Genomic DNA, 19,484 nt, shown 5'->3' on the forward strand with positions numbered 1-19,484 from the left:
GGGGACGTCCGGGCGTAGGAAAAACAACTTTGTGCAAGAAGATTGTCCACGATTTTCTGCATGCTCAGCTATGGGGGGAATACTTTGACTGCATCTTCTGGATACCTTTGCATAGTCTCAAAGAACCAAGAGTTTGAATGAGCTGCTTTATGACAAATATTTTGCGTTGCAAGGAGAGCAAGATTGTCTAGTTTCAGCTCTGAGAGGCTGTATTTGACTCGACTGATCAGACCTTGTTACTCCTTGATGGCCTTGATGAAACTGTCGGTAGTGAAAAGGCCGACAAGACTTGCTTCGGTGCGCAAAGTTTACTATTCAGGAGTGTGCGGGCCCATATATCTTGGGTGGTGTGAATATTCCTTTCTTTTCCTTGGCTCCACAACGTGAAAACGGAGCGGAACGTGAGCCGAGTAGACATCGGGATAGTCGCAGTGCTGGGTGATAGGATTACGAGGGGTGCGCAGAGCTGTACTGGTGCTATATTCAGGGGAAATAAAAGGATATTTGGCTTCAAGGATGGCGAGGCTGCGATGGATGCCATATGAGACAGCAACTGGATACTAGCCTCGAGTTCATGGAATATGATCCGACATAGCTTTAGGGCTCGATATGGACAATAACCTTGATTAAATAAATAACACTAACAGTGGTGTTCTATATCAATTCATGTGAATAACTGTGGCATCCAGCTAATAAAATCTCGGTTACATTAAAAGAGGTTTCACTTTAGCATCTTGAGCTGTTGGGCTTATGAAGCTTATTTATGGGATTCAGCTAGCAAGTTCGTGAAAATAACATCTAAAGTAATAAAAGTTATAGTTCGTCCCGGCAATGACTTACCATTCAGCCATCAAAAGCGTATCGAGCCTTGTTGTGCTAACAGTGGGAACACAATATCACCTTTGCTTAGAATATTGATGTTCGTATCCTGAGAAATACCAACTGCTCTGGAATAACTCAATTCTCCCTAGCATTCCAAACGTATGTTTATCTCTGCTATAGAGTATCCTATTCACATCACCAGATTATTCCTCCACGCAGTCAATGGGCTGTGAAACATGAGTTAGGATGATGTCTTTATTGCACTCAAAAACATCGGATTACTCACAATCCAAATGAGCTCGCCGTTGTTATTCCCAATATGTTTGTCTAGGTTAATCCCCTGGTCCTCGCGGTAGCTCCCATCGGCACAAGGTAAATGCCCAACTAACCAAACGCCATCCTCACGGAAATCTAGCCGGATTTCCTGAGACGATTCAGTAAATCTGCTATCGGAGCGGGTGAACCAGCCTGGATGACGATTAGCCATATAGTCTTGGAGGGATGGGTGTAACGTACCGTCAGAATTTCCGATCTCGTCATCAAGAACGATCCGGGCGTCACACGGGTTGCCCTCAGCGTCAGCGGCCACGGCGTAGAGGACGGTTGCGTCGTCTTCGAATTCGATACGGATATCGTCAGAGGATTGGGAAAAGGACATTTTGTTTGAAGTGGGTGGATCTTTGCTGGCAAGGAGGAGAAGAGAGGAAGTTGAAGTAGATGAGGAGATTAGATGGCTTGGGTAAGATCAGGATGGGGGGGGACCCCGACTTTTATATGAGTCTCAGTTTGCCCCTCCATCAGCTTTCAACTTGACTGCCTATTTCCGACTCCACAGAGTGGGCAGGATGGATTCTAATTGGCTTGTCTGTGCCTTCAGATGCGTATACCAAGAGACAGTTGTCATCCTGAGTGAGGGGCGTTGACAACAAATCATTGTGCCATTTTCCTGGGCGTATCAACGAAGAACAATGGATATACAATTTGTTTGGTTCCACTTGATTGTTTTTAAGTCTGAATATTTTACAGGTTACATGTAACTAGTAGTAGTAGTAGTAACGTGGTCGGACACCGAGCTGTACGGCGGACTGAAAGCGAGTTATGGCCAAAACGTGTAAAATTCCGTATTGATGTATTACTACGGGAAAGGCTGAATTCCACACGCTCTTATCCAGATGCTTAGTAATATAGCCGCAACTGAAAATTTTCGATTAAAAGAGCTATGTGCGGTACTTTGTAGAATCCTCCCTTCTTCGTAAGGACTACACAGTTCCAACAGGATCTAGGCCCATATGCTTCCGCAGTCGCCGGACCAGCTGCATGTCTCTAGCCTGTATGGTGACACGCCTGGCATGGATGGCACATAGGTTTGTCACTAGCACGCATGGTTAGTTGACTGCAAAATTGATTGCTAATATAAGTAGATGACTTACTCTCAAATTCATTTACGAGGAACGCCTCACTTATTTCTTGCAGTGCGTCCAGGGCGCTGGACTGAAAGCGATAGTCTTTTTCAAACATCATCTCACTGGTGATCTCCTGCACGACACGTCGAAAGGGGGTCTTGGGGAGCAAAAGTTCATGGCCTTTCTGGTAACGACGGATTTCACGCAGAGCAATAGCTTTTGGTTACTTAGCATGAAAATGATTTCACAATAAACTTTACAGTTCACTTACTGCCAGGCTTGAACTTTCTGGTACCCTTCTTCTTGGCTGGGGTCTTTCTGGCTGCTTTTGCACCCAAACGTTTGCGGGAAGCTCTTCCTCCAGTTGACTTGCGAGCAGTTGCAGTGGCACGAGCCATTCTTTTTTTTTTTTTTTTTGTGAAGAATAGAGGTGTTTGAATTGATGGATACTTGATAGAATCTTGTTCAAGCAAATAATGAGAAGAGGAGAGAGTTGAGAAGGAAAGGAAGAAGAACAAAAAATAAAGAGGTGTTCTAAACAGAGGTTTGTATTCACTTTTGATTCACTTTCCATAATTATGCCATCTGACCCTTTTTTTGACTCATCAAATACTGATTCCTTAGCCCTTCCTTTTCTTTTCTCTTCTCCTTTTTCCATTCGCTTCTTCTAAGAAACATATCAACGTGATAAAACTTAGACTGTGAGGTTGACTGTGAGGTTGACTCTGAGATTTATACTGACTTATACAGATAATGACCAGAAAACCTGGAATCCCAGGCCCCAAACCTGGTGCAAATCCAGGCAAAAAGCGAAAGCAGGACAAAGACCTGTCTAAGAATCCCCACACTATGCGAGGCCGTGAACTACTGGCAAGCAAGAGTGACAGTGAAAAGGCTGTGATACGTCGGAAGAATAATGATAGGGCAGCCTTTGTCAGTGCCCGTCTGAAACTCCGGGCGAGTACTAGCTGGCAGGAAGCAACTATGGAAGAACAGGAAATATTAGAAAATTCACTGAAAGATCAAGTGATGAGGGAACGGTATGTTAATCTTGCAGTCAACCTAGCAATAACACTAATTTTTGATACAGATATGAAAAGGGCCAGTCAGCCCAATTTTTCTTGGATCAGCTGGAAGGAGAGAGCATTGACAGTAGTGTCTGGGAGACTGTGGATTTTGAAAATGATACAGAATTGTGTTATCATGCACAGCTGGATGATATTGCTTCTCATGAGACCATTCCGACCACTGAGACTGCCAAGGAAGCTGAAGCGGCACAATCATCAGCTACAGGACAGCTGATAAAGACTCTGCATACCATCACTTGGGGTCACTTTCAACTCTCCCTTCTACGCAATCTGGCCAGTCTTGACAAGAAATTGAAGATTCTTGGAAAGATGGAGTCATGCCATGACCCTCTCTTCTATAATGGCATACCATTCTGTCTCAAGAGCATTCTCCCAGAGAAGGTCTTCTTGAAAGAGGAACGCGCTGCATGGTCAATAATGAGTAGTATCAGTTCCAATCCATGGGCAACTCTCCCTGGCCCAGCTGATTGGTGGGAGGGATACTCTTGCCAGTCATTGGCAAAGTTCTGGGGATTTGCACCTAAAGAAGAGGCAAAGGCACTCTATCGACTTGGAATCTACATTATACAAAACAAGGAGGCACCAGAAAATGCAGGAGGGCTTATTGATGAGGTAATGGGGCTACTAGAGCTTTTGCCTTGATTTGTTTTTCTGTCTCCAAGATCATTACCAAATAGTATTCAGATATTCCTGCTTTTATGTTTGCTAGGTTGGTTGCTAGAATTATCTTATCATGATTGAAAGCTTTTCCTACAGACTGAGGCACAGAAAGGCCGATATATATTAGATAAGATAATGGACGTGTACTCTACTATACTGAAGTAGGATTAGGGTTCAGGTTCCTTGAAGGAGACTAGCCTATCTGGCTAAATGAGAGCACATGACCCACAGGGATATCCAGGGCAGCTGGACAGAATCTTGGAATGACTAGCAATCAGTTTCAACACTGAATATGACACTTTTTCCGGCGAACCTACCAATAATATACCAAGTTGCCTATTATGCCTCGCCCTGGAATTGCGCTTGATCATTGGAAACATCAAATAATTGAGCTATTTCACCAGCAATACTCACCAGATGATATCCAAGGTATTCTTCATGAAAAATATAATATGAAAACCAGTGCCCGTACAGTTCGCCGCCGCCTCAAGGAATGGGGCTGTACCCAACGGTTTCCAATACCTGATACACCACAACTACGCGCTCGAATTTCTGCTTTATTCTTTGAATACTGTGCCAGTGACAAGGAGATCATATATATCCTTGAGAAGGAGGGCTATCAGATATCCTCATATGGTCTAAGTGTACTCCGTGCTCGGTTAGGCCTTACACGTCGAGTCTCTCGCTTTAATCGTGAAGAAGCAGATGAAAGGCTCTTAAATATAGTTCAAAAGGAGCTTGACAAGGGTGCCATTGAGGGTTACGGACGAGGCTATCTCTACAGTCATTTCCGAAACCAGATGCACTGCATCTCAAGGTAAGAATAACTGCTAGGTTGAGTGTTAGATTGACCAATTTGAGTGCTAATACTATAACTAATAGGGATCGGCTCTTTGCAGCAGTAAAGCAACTAGATCCGGATGGAGTATACCGTCGGGCAAATGATCTCCAGCGTCATCGTGGGGAGTATATTGTACCTGGTCCAAATTGGTTATGGTCAATCGATGGTCACTGCAAACTAAATTTCTATGGCATTGAAATATATGCAGCTATTGATGCATATTCTCGATACATCACATGGATTTATATTGGCATTTCTGGCCGTACAGCTATCAGTATTCTGGTCCAATTCTTGACAACTCTCCAGAAGGAAGGTGTTCACCCACAGCGGATACGATCAGATCGAGGTACAGAAACACCATTGCTTGCAGCTGCTCAACATGCTTTTATGAAAAGACATGTTGCAGATATCTCTTTTAGAGACTGTTACTGGTATGGAACTAGTACTGCGAATCAAAGAATTGAGTCTTGGTGGGGGCAGTTAACAGGAGGGTTACTTTTCCGCTGGAGGGTGGGTTTGACTCTGATTGCTATATTGATTGCAAGGTTACTGACTTGATTCATAATTGTAGGACTATTTCCAGAGATTGCATAGTGAACATTTGTTTGAACCTGACAATCTGGCTGACAAGATTGCTCTTCTTGCAATATATATTCCTATTCTCCGACAAGAGGTCCAGGCCTTTGCCCGAATGTGGAATATGCACACTATCCGAAAGTAGCCTAATCGACCAAATGCAGTCCATGGAAAGCCCATTATGCTTTATTTCTATCCACAAGATCCTTGTATTCAGAACTATGGATTGAAGCCTGATCCTCAGTTACTACAAGAACTGACAGATCAAACTGCAAGCTATGGTATGATGGTACACAAACTACCTTATTGCTAAATATACTGACTAAAAGAGTAGATTTGAATGAATACCTCCCTTCAGAGACAAAGAACTGGTGTAATGAGAAGCTCACAGCTTTTGGTCACCGGTATACCAGAGTTGTGTTACAGACCTTGTCGTATCAGCCTCACGTGATGATACCAGGTTAGGAGGGAATCATTGGATAACAGTTATTAGTGGATATGCAGGAGAGAACAGGGATCAGACTGATATTTGACGGCCATGTCACGTGATCGGCATATCAGTGATATGTTTCCGCATAGCGATGATATGAAACAACATAGCAGGGCTACGAAATACCATATCAGTGATATGAAGCGACAGATCACTGATATGATCGGAAAGGATATATAAGGACGCTCACTCATGTACTTAGTTTAGTCCTTCGCGATCAATACAAGTCATTCAGCATTGGTTACCTTCTAGTTTCTGACTCGTCCGCACTTAACCAACAACCCAGTATACGTACTCGGTTGGCCTTGTTTCTCTATTCGTTACCTTTACTGTTTCTACTTGTTGAATATCTTACGGAGCCTGGAGGGGGCGACATACCCATCAACGCATACGACATACCGGACCGGACCCGGAGGGGCATTGAGCATACGATCACTTGGGAGGCACTTAGGGTAAGTGTCCAGTCTCGAAATACAACTAACTAGAACCCTAGGTACGATACGAGAGAAGCCAGGTTGTGACAACAACTAACTAGAACCCTAGGTACGATACGAGAGAAGCCAGGTTGTGACAAGTTGATGCTAGTGAATACTTTCCTGATGGATCAAGAGTACATTGCCAGATATATTTAAGGCTTCGTGAGGCTTTAAATACACATATAACATCTGGGCTAGAGCCACACCTTTCATTATGTACAAAGCCAACAGGTGCATGGGATTGGAACTCTGAAATACAACAGGACATGACCATGATTAGAAGAGAACCAGATGATATTGACAGTGTTGACATCACTGGGGATGGAAAAGACATAGCTGCAGATGATAATAACTTCATTGGGGATTTGGATAGTCAATTTTAAGGATTACAATTTCTGCAAAAGGCTAATTTTGTTGCAACTGTTGCCGAGTACGCCCAGCTGGAGCATCCAGATGAAGTTCCTCTGGCTCCTGTATCTCCAGTAGCTCCTGTTCCTCTGCATGTACCCCATCTAGAGTGGTTTGGTCTTCAGCCTCAGTTGAATCATTAACATGTTCTGGTGATTCAGATTTCTTGCTGTTCCTGTTAAGAGCAACCCTAGGTTGTACATATCGTAGTGGTGTTGTTTGGCTTGATTGGGGGGATACTTGGTGTAACGGGCTAGGCCCGAAAGGCACCTCGAACCATAAATGGTTCTCGATTGAAGCTATTCACAAGAGCGTGCCGAAGTCAGGTGATCGTAGATCACCTGATCACGAGTATATAAATCCACCGCCAGCGTGTCTTTCTTTCTTTCTTTCTTTCCTTTCCCCAACGAGTTCTTTTGTACATATCTATATATTAGATAGCAAGGCTTCGGCCCATTACATTAGAACTCGTTCGCCCTCATCTATCTACTTATTTATTGAACAACGGATTACGCATCGGATTGAACGCGCAACGGATCGTACATCGCACACTGGACACACTGGACACACTGGACACACTGGAAACACTGGACACACTGGACACATTGAACGATTGGACATACCGGATAACTGGATACATTGGACATCGGATATCAGACATCGAAATTCACGGATAGTTGAGCTATTTACAAACAAATCAATAGTCAAGTCAGTCATATGACCACATTTTCAGCGGAAATCAGCGACCACGAGTCAAACGACCAAACCGACGGCAACATGGGAGACAATATACACTCAGGAGGGACCACCACTCCTGTCCCACAAGATCTTGTCGCAGTTATTGCAGGACTTCAACGACAACTGCAACAAATGGAAGAACGGCGGATTGAAGATCTTCGTCGTCTCAAAGAAGAGTTGACGAGCCCACCCAGAGAGCCCTTGCCACAACCGACTATTGAAGAGATAGCCCCCCAACCAATGGCGGACCCTGTTAGGAGACCTCGACCCAAGCTGACAGACCCAGAAGTCTTTGATGGTCGAAACCGAAGTCTCTACCGTCCGTTTCGAAGCAAGCTGCGCGCTAAACTTGAGGTCGATAAAGAAGCCTTGGGCAATGCCTATGATCGTATGTGGTATGCTTTTGGCCGTCTAACAGATGGGGCTGCTATGCAGGTGCTGCCCTGGATGGAGCGGTTTGCTAAGAAAGGAGCTACTGAGAGCCAGCTGGACGGAATGCTTGATCAAATGGACTTCATCTTTCTGGACCGGAATCTGGAGGAGAAGGCTGTACGAGACCTTGCAAGCTTGAAACAGAACAACAAGCCCTTCACAGTCTTTCTCACTGAGTTCAACCGACTACTCATGGAAGCTGATGGCCATAACTGGCCTGAAAACACAAAAAGGTCCTACCTAGACAATGCATTAAACCGTGAGATGAACACACGCCTTGAAACTGTTGAAAAGAAAAATGGATTTGAAGACTATTGCCGCCAGCTACAGCAGATTGCGGACCGGATGGAGAAGAACCAATTGCGGTACTCACGGAACAATAAGCATACCACCTCAACTTCTCCAGCTCACCCTGTGAATACCACCCGTGCTTCCTCTCCACCCCAAGATATGGACTGGGAACCCACAACAACAACTTCTGCACGCAGCCAACCTCGACGCGTGGCTAAGCATGTATCACGAGAAGAAATGGAACGCCGCAGACAAGAACGACGTTGCCTTCGTTGTGGTGACTCCACGCATTTTATCTCCCATTGCCCCTACGACAGTCCTAGGAACAGTACCCGCATGGCTCGCTCACACATTCATGGGCCGGAACTCGAAGATGAAGAAGAGCAGTTGAGGGAACAACCCAAGCTGGGAAAAGAATAGCTCCTGCAAAAAGTCTCTTGCAGGAGCACCACCAGCAGTTGATGGATCTACCTACATGGCGACCGGCCCCAGCAGCTCAGATAGACCTTCAGAAGGAGTGGAACGACTTCCGAAAAAGAGTCAAGTTTGACAGACCTGAATTCAGAGTATCCGCATTAGTCAATGGAGAACAGGTCAGCAGAACGTTAGTGGACACCGGTTGTACTACATATGGTATGGTTTCTGAGAATTTTACCCGAAAACATCAACTGGAGCGTGTAACCATCAAACCACGAACTATCGACGACTACAAGGGCCCAACGGATGATTGTATAAGGGAGGTAGCGAAAATCTCATTGAACGTGGGGGAAACCACCAAAACACTGCATGGCTGTATGTTGTTCCTAAACTGGGTAGGGGACTCGACATGATTTTAGGCCTTGCATGGATAGACGACCAACAAGTGTTTATCGACCCGAATGGTCCGAAATTGCGCTTCACAAATGGCATTGTTGTTAGCAGCATGGAAGATCAACCACAAATGGATATCCAGCCCATCGGGGCGAACGCTTTTGCACTATGGAACCGACAAAAGAAAAAGGACAGCACCGTACAGATTTTCGCCGCAAGTTTAAAGGACATTGAGAAAGCATTACGACCCAAATTGCTGACAGACCCCCGCACCAAACTACCACCTCATTACCATAAATTCCTATCAGTATTTGACCGGAAGGAAGCTGACAAGCAACCACCATATCGAGGACCAAATATCGACCATAAGATTGAACTCAATAAGAACGCTGATGGAACGACCCCTGAACCTCCATGGGGCCCCCTTTATAATATGTCAAGGGATGAACTGCTTGTGCTACGGAAGACATTGACAGAGTTGTTGGAAAAGAACTTCATACGTGTTAGCAATTCGCCTGCTGCAGCACCTGTATTGCTTGTCAAGAAACCTGGTGGAGGCTTGCGATTTTGTGTTGACTACCGAGCACTGAACGCCATTACAAAGAAGGACCGCTACCCCCTACCACTAATTAATGAAACATTGGAAAGAATTGGGAAAGCAAAATGGTTCACCAAGTTGGATGTTATTGCTGCTTTTCACAAGATTCGTGTCGCTGCCGGCGATGAATGGTTGACCGCATTCCGAACTCGATTTGGGCTGTTTGAATGGCTTGTAACACCATTTGGACTAGCCAATGCACCGAGCACCTTCCAACGCTATGTTAATTGGGTCCTACGAGATTTCCTAGATGAATTTGCTTCTGCTTACCTTGACGACATCTTGATATTTACGGATGGAACATTGTCAGAGCATCAAGAGCATGTCTGCAAAGTATTAGGCCGTCTCCAAGAGGCTGGCTTACAGATTGATATTGATAAATGCGAATTTGAAGTGAAGTCAACAAAATATTTAGGATTCATTATTGAGGCAGGAAAAGGTGTCAGCATGGATCCAGCAAAGGTTGAAGCAATCATGAACTGGGCTGCCCCTACCACTGTGAAAGGTGTCAGGTCATTTTTGGGATTCGCGAACTTCTACAGACGTTTCATCCGAAACTATTCTGAACTTACAACTCCACTAACAGCGTTGACTCAAAAAGATAAACCCTTTGTGTGGGATGATAAATGCAAGGAAAGCTTCCAACAGTTAAAAAGGATGTTTACAACGGCACCAATCCTCATGCAATTTGATCCAGACCGCGAGACTGTCGTCGAGACTGACTCATCAGGGTGGGCCACTGGTGGCGTACTTTCACAGTATGATGATGATGGTGTATTACGACCTTGCGCGTACTTTTCCAAGAAAAACACTCCTGCAGAGTGCAACTACCAGATTCATGACAAGGAACTTTTGGCGATCATCAATGCATTGAAAGAGTGGGAATCAGAGCTCATATCAGTGGTAAATTTCCAGATACTGACAGACCATCGCAATCTCCGTTATTTTACTACCATGAGACGACTGAATGAGAGACAGATGAGATGGGCAGATCTATTGAGCCGATACAACTTCACACTTCATTACCGACCAGGGAAGCTTGCAGGGCGCCCTGATGCACTGTCTCGACGAGAGCAGGATGTTCCTGTATTGGGTGATGAACGGCTAAAGCATCGCGAACAACGACTATTCAATCCTGAGATCCTCAAGGACGGACCAGTGGAAGGAAGCAGCAAAAGAGGACTAGTTGAAGAACCCCATCCTATTAATGTGTCCCGGATCCTTCTAGCACCAGTTGGCATGGAGCCCTATAACAGTGAGCCAAGCGCACCTCAAGGATATGAACAGGCGAACGAACCTACCAATCTCAATAGTGAGCGACCATCGTTGGAAGAGCTACTGGATATGACTCTTGATGAACATTGGGCTCGGGTAGAGCCACTAGATGAAAAGTATGGTCGTATACGAGAAGCAGTGCAAGTAGGAGCACATCAATTCCCACGTGAACTGGGGATCAAAGCCTCAATCTCAGAATGCTCTATTGAACCGAACAACCGCTTGTGCTACCGAGGCCGGCGATGGGTCCCTGACATTGAATCTCTGAGGACAAGGTTGCTACAAGAAACACATGACTCAGTACTTACAGGCCATCCAGGGAGGAGCGCAATGTATGCTATCCTGGCACGAAGGGTCTACTGGCCTGCAATCTCTGAGGATGTCAGACGATTTGTACGGAACTGTGACAAATGCAGTGCCAACAATGTATGGAGAGACCGCCGACAAGGCCTACTGAAGCCTCTACCAATTCCAGACCGAAAATGGAGATATATTGCAATTGACTTCATCGAGAAGTTACCAACTTCAAATGGTTATGAAAACATCATGGTTATTGTCGATCGCCTCGGAAAAGGTGTCATCCCCATACCCTGTGAGAAGATCGACACCTACACAGTAGCACAGAAGCTTATTCAGAGTTTCATTGGCTATCATGGCATTCCAGCCAGTATTGTATCAGACAGAGGAAGACAATTCACCAATGAGATGTGGAAGCGTTTTTGTGAGCTACTGGGGATCAAACGACAATTATCAACTGCCTACCACGCTGAAACCGATGGCCAAACTGAGCGAATGAATGCTACTATTGAACTATTCTTGCGCTCATTCTGTGATCACACACAATCGAACTGGGCGTCATTGCTACCAATGGCACAGCTTGCAATATGCAGCCGGGATGCTGCCTCCACAGGTGTCAGTCCATTCTTCCTTGACCACGGCTACCACGTCGATCCCTTTCAGTTAGAAGAGGATGTTGAAATCAACCTTTCAGCACCAGACCTGGGCACCATGCGTGAACGAGGTGAACGAATTGCAGCCAAGCTAAGGGGAGCTCTTGACATCGCCACAACAGAACTGGCTGTCGCCCAGCAGAAACAAGAAGACTATGCCAATCGTCAAAGAGATGTCGCCCCTGAATACCAGGTTGGGCAGAAAGTCTGGCTTGACCTGCGCAATATACAAACAGAACGCCCTAGCAAGAAACTGGGAAGCAGGCAGGCAAAATTTACTGTGTTGGAAAAGATTGGATCCCGCGCCTACCGCCTCAACACACCAGGCACAATCCACAACGTGTTTCATACAGCGCTCCTCCGCCCAGCGGCAATGGATCCCTTCCCTAGCCAACGGAAAGATGACTACCAACCTCCTGCAGAAATGATCAATGGGAATGAAGAATATATGGTCGAACGAATACTAGATGAGCGTTTTCGACGGTGGGGACGAGGCGAAAGACATGAGTTTTTAGTCAAATACATTGGCTGGCAGGAACCGGAATGGAACGATGCGAGGAACATGGAGGATACCATAGCATTGGATGACTGGGAAACCTACAAAACGATGAATGGGATTGTTGTCCAATCGGCCTTGAGTATACCAAATGAGCCACCCCACGCCGGGGGGCGATCGCGGAGGCGACGAGGAAGGGGGGTAATGTAACGGGCTAGGCCCGAAAGGCACCTCGAACCATAAATGGTTCTCGATTGAAGCTATTCACAAGAGCGTGCCGAAGTCAGGTGATCGTAGATCACCTGATCACGAGTATATAAATCCACCGCCAGCGTGTCTTTCTTTCTTTCTTTCTTTCCTTTCCCCAACGAGTTCTTTTGTACATATCTATATATTAGATAGCAAGGCTTCGGCCCATTACACTTGGGAATGGTTTCGCTTCTGTTGATATGTTTGTCTGGGTTTTTGAGGCATAGATTGCTCCTTCTAAGTAGTGTTAGCATGAAGATAGTATTAATACATAGAGAACTATACCTTAATCTTAGGACCCTTTTCTTCCTTAACCTTTTGACCCTTTTCTTTCTTAATCTTCATTGATGTATCCTGAGTATCCTCTACATCAGACAACTCCTCTTCACAGCCAAGAAAGAGAAAGATTTTGTTTGCAGAAAAGCATTCAGTCAAGATATGAGGAACTGGCAATTTGATTGCATCTGTTGGTATAATCTGCGGCTGTCCAATTCCCTTTTCAAATGTCTTTGCAATCATAATCTTGACTGGATTGTATTTTCTAAGAAGATCATCCCATCGTTGATAATTCCGTGCAAGGATAGGAATAAGATCATCTTCTGTCTCATAGGTATCGGCAGGTGTCAAATAGGCTCCGAAAGATGCTAATATAGTTAATGGGAATATATTAGCAATCAAACATCACAATCAATGTTGCAGCTTTCTTTAACTTACTCCTGCATTTCCACTGGTCGCCAAATCCCAAATCAAAGTCATATAGGAATCCAGTATAGATAATAACAGTAACACCAAATTTTTGAAGAGTAGGTTGCGCTGAATGGGTTCTTTGTGTTCGTGTTACTTGTGGACGGCTTGACAATATCTTAGAGCCAGCATGAGGTTGTATTTGTGTACTTTGTTGGGTTCGCTGAATTGACTGCTGCCGGGCAATCTCACTAGTTCGATCAAGCTGAGGAAAGGTTGATGATGTACTTTGATGTGCTGGAGGACTGCTTGATATTTCAATTGGAGTATTTCTCTTTCCAGAGGATTGGGTAGGTGTCTGTGGTAGAAAAATAATGTCCTGAGAAGTAGAAGTGTCAGGGTTTGTCATACCACAATATGGACATGAAATATCATCAGCACAATGGACAGCATGCTCAAAGTGCTCTTTCCGGCGACAGAATGGCGTCCATGGCTCTGACATATTGTGTATACATGTAGAGTGTGATTGTTAAGTTACCTGAGCCCTAAACTTATTGAGTGTGAGATTGAGTGTGAGATTATACTAGTGCCTTGGCATTATCTAACCGAGAAATCTGAAGTGGATAGGTCGGATGTATTGAAGCTTCAGGTGAAGATCGGGGAGTCAATAATCCGGACTGCATGGAAGCTATATATGAAGGAGAAATTCTAATCACAGAGAATGATATATTAACTATATACACCGTAATTGATAATCGAATGACTGCTTAGCCATCCAAATCCAAAGCATATGACTACAGTGTCTCCTATGAAGAATCTACCCACCTCACTAATCAGACCTACTATTAATTCGACTCAATTGTCACCAGTCATCAAAATTAATCAATCGTTGAGTTAAATACACGTTAACGAGTTAATTATCGCAGGTGAAGTGTCTTAGTAGGCTTGTCTAGGTGTGCAGAATCTTGGGAATTATACAACGATTATGAATTAATATGAATGTGTGGAATTTTGTATTTCCTGTGGCAATAAGTCATTTTCGAAAAAAAAAGGTTTTGGCCATAACTCGCTTTCAGTCCGCCGTAGAGCTGCGCGGCGGCGGCGGCGGTGAGTAACTCTTAACTCTTCTATACAAATTACTCCATCAACCTAGTTAAATAAATGTCATATTGAAGTGTATTCAATCTATTCAATCTATTACTATTTAGCAGGACATTTAACCTATTATGCCCTTCTTCATTGCAGTTGCTGCATCGTGCTGGCCGCCGTGGCCTTGATGATGGCTCTTGTATGGCCTCCCTCTCAATCAACCTTTGCTGACCTTCAGAGCCAGTTAGACTCTTCTCTTTGAATGTCGGGAATGGCGACACCAACGAAACAGGCTCTACAAGGACCTAGAGACCGACGGAGTTATGAGACCCACTACTGCAGAAGAATATCCACAAGGACGACTCTTAGGTGAGCCTAGAGCTACCAGAGCGCTGCTGCGATTCCTAGGCAGTACCAGCATAGCTCTCCCCCGAGCACACCTACAGCGAATGGCAGAAAGAGCCCAACGAGATGACGAATGGGGAATGGAAGTATTGGAGGAGGCAGTTAGGACAGGAGGAGGATAACAGGGAGGGTAGTCTGAGCTGGGATTCAGCCTAGGCCACACCCATCTTGTTCTGAAAACACAAGGAGAGCACTGTGCTCGAAAGCCCTGCGCATACAGGCGGTTTTGGGGCGAGGAAAAGGATCAGAAAGATTGTAGAAAGGCGGTATCACCCCAGGCACTTATAGGGACAAGAGACTGTAGAATAGCTGCTGGCCTTGAGTCCATGGATCGTGGTCTGTCATAGCTCTAGGGCTCGGTATAGACAATAAACTTGATTAAATAATATAATAATAATAGACTGCGGACTAACCGCAAATGTGGTTACTACTTTGCCAACCACAAATCGTGGTTAGCAATAAACTGTTGGTTACCCATGAATAACCATAGACTTGTTATCAGGTCAAGCCAGAGTGGGCTTTGGCTGACACCCAACCCACGCAGCTGGGTTCTGGGCCAGATTTTAGAAAGTCATTGCCCACTGTGGGTCATTGTATATTATGCTGACCCAGCACTGTTAACCCACATATAATTTCCTTGGCACCAAGAATTGCCTAATACAGTAATATCAAGCTGGAGCCAGTGGCTCTGTGGTATAGACACTGAGCCTGGCTATCCTGCCGGTGCGCACATCACCAGGCAGTTTGTAGGTTCGAATCCTGCCTGTCCCTGCGCCCACAAGTCTTGTCTATACCAAGTATCTATCTCTCGCAGGTTTTTCCCCGAGCCTGGACGGGGTTTTTATCCTGCGAAACAACAGGTAAGTCCAAATAACCGCTGTACAGAAGAAATCAGCACTTCATTCTCTTTTATATAACAATATACAGGTTCACCAAGCAAAGCACGTTATACAATACAATGTGTTTCATACCTGAGACTATATCTGTCTGTAGAACATAAACAAATGCAAACACAAAAAACACCCGAACATATCCCACCTGTCTTTGCCATATGTGTTAAATCTTCCAAATACGACCATCAGTAACTGCGATACATCCAGCGTCAAGCATTTCCTGCAATGACTCAATTGCGTGTTTCCCAGAACATCCAACCCACTGTGTGAGTTCTTCCGTTGTAGCAGATTCCTTATGAGATGAGACAGCCATATAAACTACCTGGGTACAGGGCTTCCACCATAACGGAAAACTTTGGAAAACAACATTCCTGTACAGATGCAGTAGTGTACAGTTTTGCATGTTGCCTTCGGCAGAACCATAGAAGCTATCCGGACTGTTTCTCGAGGGTGGTTTTCTGGCAGCCAATTTCTCACGAAAGTTATCTATTTTTTTATGAATTTCCTGAATATCATCCCATATCCAATCACATTCTGGCTTGTCAGCATCAAGTATTCAACTGCATAAGGGTTCCAACGAGATAAGGGAATTACACTTGATGGATCTTTGGCAGGGCTCCCTTTAACTAAGCAGCAGACTGAAATCGGCGAAACCAACACTGTCTTACGAGGATGATCAGCGCCGTAACTGAGGACCGTGAAATATGGGTGTCTATCGTCCATAGCTTTATTGATATGGAAGTGATGTTTATAGTAATAGCTCTACCTGCGGAAGTTTGGATTTCGGGCACGCGGGGTGAGCAAAAATACACGAAGAAGCCTGACTTGAATTTCATACCTTGGCTAGTATCAGCACAGCCTGTGCGGGGCATTATGCCCAGCAGTTACACCCAGGGAGATCAGTTGGTCACTGATTAGACGGTTCGTCTACGATAGACGGCTACAGAAGTTAGGACACCTGGTGGAACCTAGTTAAGACAAGAACCTACATTGTGATACTACATAACTAGGATTCAAATACGTATCGGAAACTGTGGGCCTTTGGATCATTCAGAATTCGGGAGCGCATGCGGTGTTGGCTTCCTATTCACACCAGAATGAATGCTGCGAGACACAACTGAATTACGTGAGTAAACTTATCCTCACTTTCAAACTTTCAATGCATGCAAAAATCAATGTTAATATATGACTACAGCTGCCAAAAGGAGCGCATCAAACAAGCGGGGTATATCCCCAAGCTAATTTAAAAGAAATGAATGTGACTGGGGTAATTAGCTGGCTATTTGTTTATACACTCTATCCGAGATTGGTTACTTTCTAGACCTTAATTACACCGGAGACAAGACTGTATTCGTTGCTCCGATTGCAGCTAACCCGATACAGAAACTTTCCTTTTCGAGATGGTCTATCCCGATTGGCTAATCCCCAGATTTCCCCACGTTTCCCCGCGTTTCCGGACATTGACTCAATCGGGTAGATATCAGAAATAGAATGCCAAAATCGGATTCTCTCTCTACCGGCGTACCGTTCACGCCTGTATCAGTGACTTTGAGTAGAAAGCGTTACACAATGGGTCGTCGCGGGCCAGCCTGTCGACGATGTAGGGGTGAGTTTCCTCTCTTGACTCCATTGACGGGCAGTTGCTGACTGATGCTAGGACGGCATCTCAAATGTACTAGTGATATACTTATCACAATGATTTAGCCACTGACATACGTTTGTAGGCAATGGAGAGAGACCATGTGCCCGGTGCAAGAAGTCTGATATCGAATGCGATTTATCGAGGGTGAATGTCAGGTTCAGGTCGCACAAGCCTCGACCAAAGCCAGATTTGACCTTTTCGCCCAGCCAGGAGTGGGTTGGAACGGCTGGGAAGGGTAAATTTTCCTCAATCTGGTTTATGCGTCGTAAATTGTTAACTGAAAGACAGGCGAGTTTCAGTACGTCGACGTGAGCCGGGAATATGCACAGAATGATTCAAGCAAGTCGAACGCGAGACAAACATCTATCTCAAGCAAAGGAGCGAGGACTACCTCCTCTTCGAGCTCTCAATCCGGAGACGCTCATGACAACGGCCACTCACCAATTCCCGAAGCGGGCCCTGTCTTCTCGAGCCCGGGGCCACTATTTACGCCCGATAGCACGGGAACGGTGTCGCCTCAGTCTATCAGGCATTGTGCAGTAACTCCACTTTCAAGTATCGGTTACAATCATAATTTTCTGGAACAGTCAGCATATCCTCACCAGCGAGACAAGTATCCCATAGGACCCCTGAAAGGACTTCCGAACTCCGCGTCAAATCAGGCCTTCGTGACAAATATAGAAGAAGCATGTTTGATGCGACACTTTGTCGATGACTTAGCTCCATGGGTACGTATCCATCAGAATCCTGCCAATCCAACGCTGACATTCTCAGTTCGACACTAGCGACCGAGATCACAATTTCTGCTACACGGTTCCTGAACGGGCAATGTTTTGTCCCGTCCTGCGCTATGCTATACTTACTGCATCGGCTGGCCATCTTACCCGATCATGCAGCCCATATCGGAACACAAAAAATGTGATCGTGTATGACGGCATCCATCTGCCTGACCTCCGGTATGATACTGCAATCTCCTACCATGATATCTGCATATCCTACTTGATTCAAGTGTCGAACAATCCAAGCGGAGATTTCAATGAGGATATTCTGACAGCTGCAACCATTTTACGATTCTTTGAACAGCTTGACGGTATGTTACAGGCGATTTACCCTACACAATGTTCCGCTGCTGACCATATATAGCCCCTTCCGCAGGAACCGACACCGGAACTTACCTAACTGCCGTCCAATTTATCATCAATACCCAGCGCAATCAGTCATTCTACGCCTACAGAACCATTGCCGGTCCACCTCGAGATCTCAGCGTCCACGACATTCCGGCTCCATCATTAGGCCACTCCGCATGTTTGATCGCCCTTCGACAGGAAATCTGGAGTGCATGTCTCTACCAACACCCCTGTCGTCTCCCCATATGTCCATATGAAGCGGATATCGTGTTTGACGATACAGCAAGTGACTTTATCTGGGCGAACCGCATACTTATTTGGTGCGCAAGCCTGCTCAATTTCTGTTTCCGTTCTAAGCCGATGACCCATGAGGAGAGAGTCCAGCGATGGACTAAATTTAAAGGCTTCGAAGAAAAATGGCAGACACACAAACCTTGTGCATTTCGACCCATTTACCATGAAGATCCAGCTCCCGAATCTGGTATATTCTTCCCGCGCATATGGCACATAAACTCCTGCCAAGTCATGGCTGAGCAGCATATCGAGCTCGCACGCATCCTCTTGGCAGTATCAAATCCCACAATCTCCAGGATTGGCCTGGGTGCATCATCTGCGAATGCGACATTAGAGGCAGAACTGCGATCTGTTACTAGAAGGCTGGTTGGATTGGGCGCTTCGAATCCGAAAATGCCACCGGCGCTAGTGACTTCTGCTGTGGGAATCTCAATGTGCGGGGAGTACTTCACGGATCCCAGGGAGCAGGAAGCATTGGTAGATGTCTTGATGAGCTTAGAGATTGAGCATGCATGGCCTACTGAGGCTACGATTGCGGCGTTGAGGATTGCTTGGACGTCGAGGGCGCATAATTAGGGTGTCAATATTTTCTCATTATTCTTATTATGACGCTACTCCGTCACCATGAGGGCGTGTGAAGTCAGCTCGTACTAGTACATGTTTATGTCTGTTTCTTTTTGTAGCCCATTGCACATGGGATGAATGTGTATCCAAAAATGGCTACGGTCGCTTCTTCTTCCGTATTTT

At 45.3% G+C, this 19,484-nt stretch overlaps 4 protein-coding genes across 4 annotated transcripts; 2 read left to right on the plus strand and 2 right to left on the minus strand.

Moving 5' to 3' along the window:
* Window positions 1-1,025: 1,025 nt before the first annotated feature.
* ACHE_31190A (CVNH domain-containing protein) lies at window positions 1,026-1,480 on the minus strand (the record flags this gene model as incomplete). The annotated part of the gene is made up of 3 exons (XM_043277892.1): window positions 1,026-1,049; window positions 1,109-1,290; window positions 1,339-1,480. 3 exons carry the CDS (start codon window positions 1,478-1,480, stop codon window positions 1,026-1,028), a joined length of 348 nt encoding a protein of 115 aa, XP_043135725.1.
* Window positions 1,481-2,081: 601 nt separating this feature from the next.
* On the minus strand, window positions 2,082-2,623 carry HHT1_3 (histone H3.1; the record flags this gene model as incomplete). Its single annotated transcript, XM_043277893.1, has 3 exons — window positions 2,082-2,194; window positions 2,253-2,441; window positions 2,497-2,623. The coding sequence occupies 3 exons, from the start codon at window positions 2,621-2,623 to the stop codon at window positions 2,082-2,084; spliced, it is 429 nt and encodes a 142-aa protein (XP_043135726.1).
* Window positions 2,624-2,978: 355 nt separating this feature from the next.
* ACHE_31191S (uncharacterized protein) lies at window positions 2,979-3,955 on the plus strand (the record flags this gene model as incomplete). Its single annotated transcript, XM_043277894.1, has 2 exons — window positions 2,979-3,265; window positions 3,316-3,955. The coding sequence occupies 2 exons, from the start codon at window positions 2,979-2,981 to the stop codon at window positions 3,953-3,955; spliced, it is 927 nt and encodes a 308-aa protein (XP_043135727.1).
* A 13,288-nt stretch (window positions 3,956-17,243) lies between these two features.
* On the plus strand, window positions 17,244-19,313 carry ACHE_31193S (Zn(II)2Cys6 transcription factor; the record flags this gene model as incomplete). Its single annotated transcript, XM_043277895.1, has 6 exons — window positions 17,244-17,280; window positions 17,332-17,346; window positions 17,399-17,551; window positions 17,605-18,044; window positions 18,091-18,406; window positions 18,460-19,313. 6 exons carry the CDS (start codon window positions 17,244-17,246, stop codon window positions 19,311-19,313), a joined length of 1,815 nt encoding a protein of 604 aa, XP_043135728.1.
* Window positions 19,314-19,484: the final 171 nt, after the last annotated feature.

This window comes from Aspergillus chevalieri, chromosome 3, assembly GCF_016861735.1.
Source record: "Aspergillus chevalieri M1 DNA, chromosome 3, nearly complete sequence".
Lineage (NCBI taxonomy): Eukaryota > Fungi > Ascomycota > Eurotiomycetes > Eurotiales > Aspergillaceae > Aspergillus > Aspergillus chevalieri.